At 59.8% G+C, this 743-nt stretch overlaps 1 protein-coding gene across 1 annotated transcript in view; it reads right to left on the reverse strand.

The window, feature by feature from the left end:
- The window catches only part of B9D1 (B9 protein domain 1), a 9,734-nt gene that overhangs the window by 3,163 nt on the left and 5,828 nt on the right, over positions 1 to 743 (reverse strand). Inside the window, exon 5 of the mRNA XM_010843174.1 lies at positions 362 to 424. Within this exon, the coding sequence (XP_010841476.1) occupies positions 362 to 424 (63 nt within the window). The remainder of the gene's footprint in view (positions 1 to 361; positions 425 to 743) is intronic.

Here is a 743-nt window from a genome sequence, read left to right on the forward strand (position 1 = left end):
GCTGACTGTTCTCCATCCCTACCCCCAACAGCCAGCCAGGCCCAGCCACCCTCCAGCTCCTGTTCAGATGAGGGAAGGGGCCAGAGGCCTCGGCTGGTCTCACCCAGACCCTGTGTCCAGCCCCCGCTGGCTGTGCTGCCAAGTCCATTACCTACTCCCTGTGCCTGCAATCTTCTCTGGGCTCTGCCACGATGGCCCCACCCTTGGCTCTAAGCCCTGCTCAGATGTCACCTCCTGGCAGAGGCCCCTCATGCAGAGGTGTGCAGCATGACAAGGAGGGGTGGGGGAATGTGACAGCCTTCCTTCCCACCACTGAGGCCAGGATGGGCGCCCTGGGGACGGGGGATAGGCGTCTACTCACCTGGTAAACTTTTGCAGTTTAGATGTAGATTCTGGGACAAACATGGGGATGGTCTTTTTGTGCCTGAAACAAATGTTTTCACAGCTGTGCTGAATCAAGGGAAAGTGCTGGAACTTTCTGAGCCTCCAGTGAGGGACAAGCTGGAGTGCCCACAGGTTAAAGCCGAGGCCGCCTCCAGGGCCAAGTTCCCGAGAGCCCTGCCTGTTTTCAAGGGCCAGAGGATGTGAGGGTTACAGACACCAACCCCGGCTCAGCTGCACCCTCACAGGGTCTTGCCTTTCCCCTAATGTCCCCCTGTGCTGCCTGGATACCTTTCCTCCAGGAAGCCCATGGCAGCCCCCAGGGTCCCACCCGCTGTGATCAGCGAGCAGGTCCTGTCCCA

The sequence above is a fragment of the Bison bison genome, unplaced genomic scaffold, assembly GCF_000754665.1.
Source record: "Bison bison bison isolate TAMUID 2011002044 unplaced genomic scaffold, Bison_UMD1.0 scf7180017864180, whole genome shotgun sequence".
Classification (NCBI taxonomy): domain Eukaryota; kingdom Metazoa; phylum Chordata; class Mammalia; order Artiodactyla; family Bovidae; genus Bison; species Bison bison.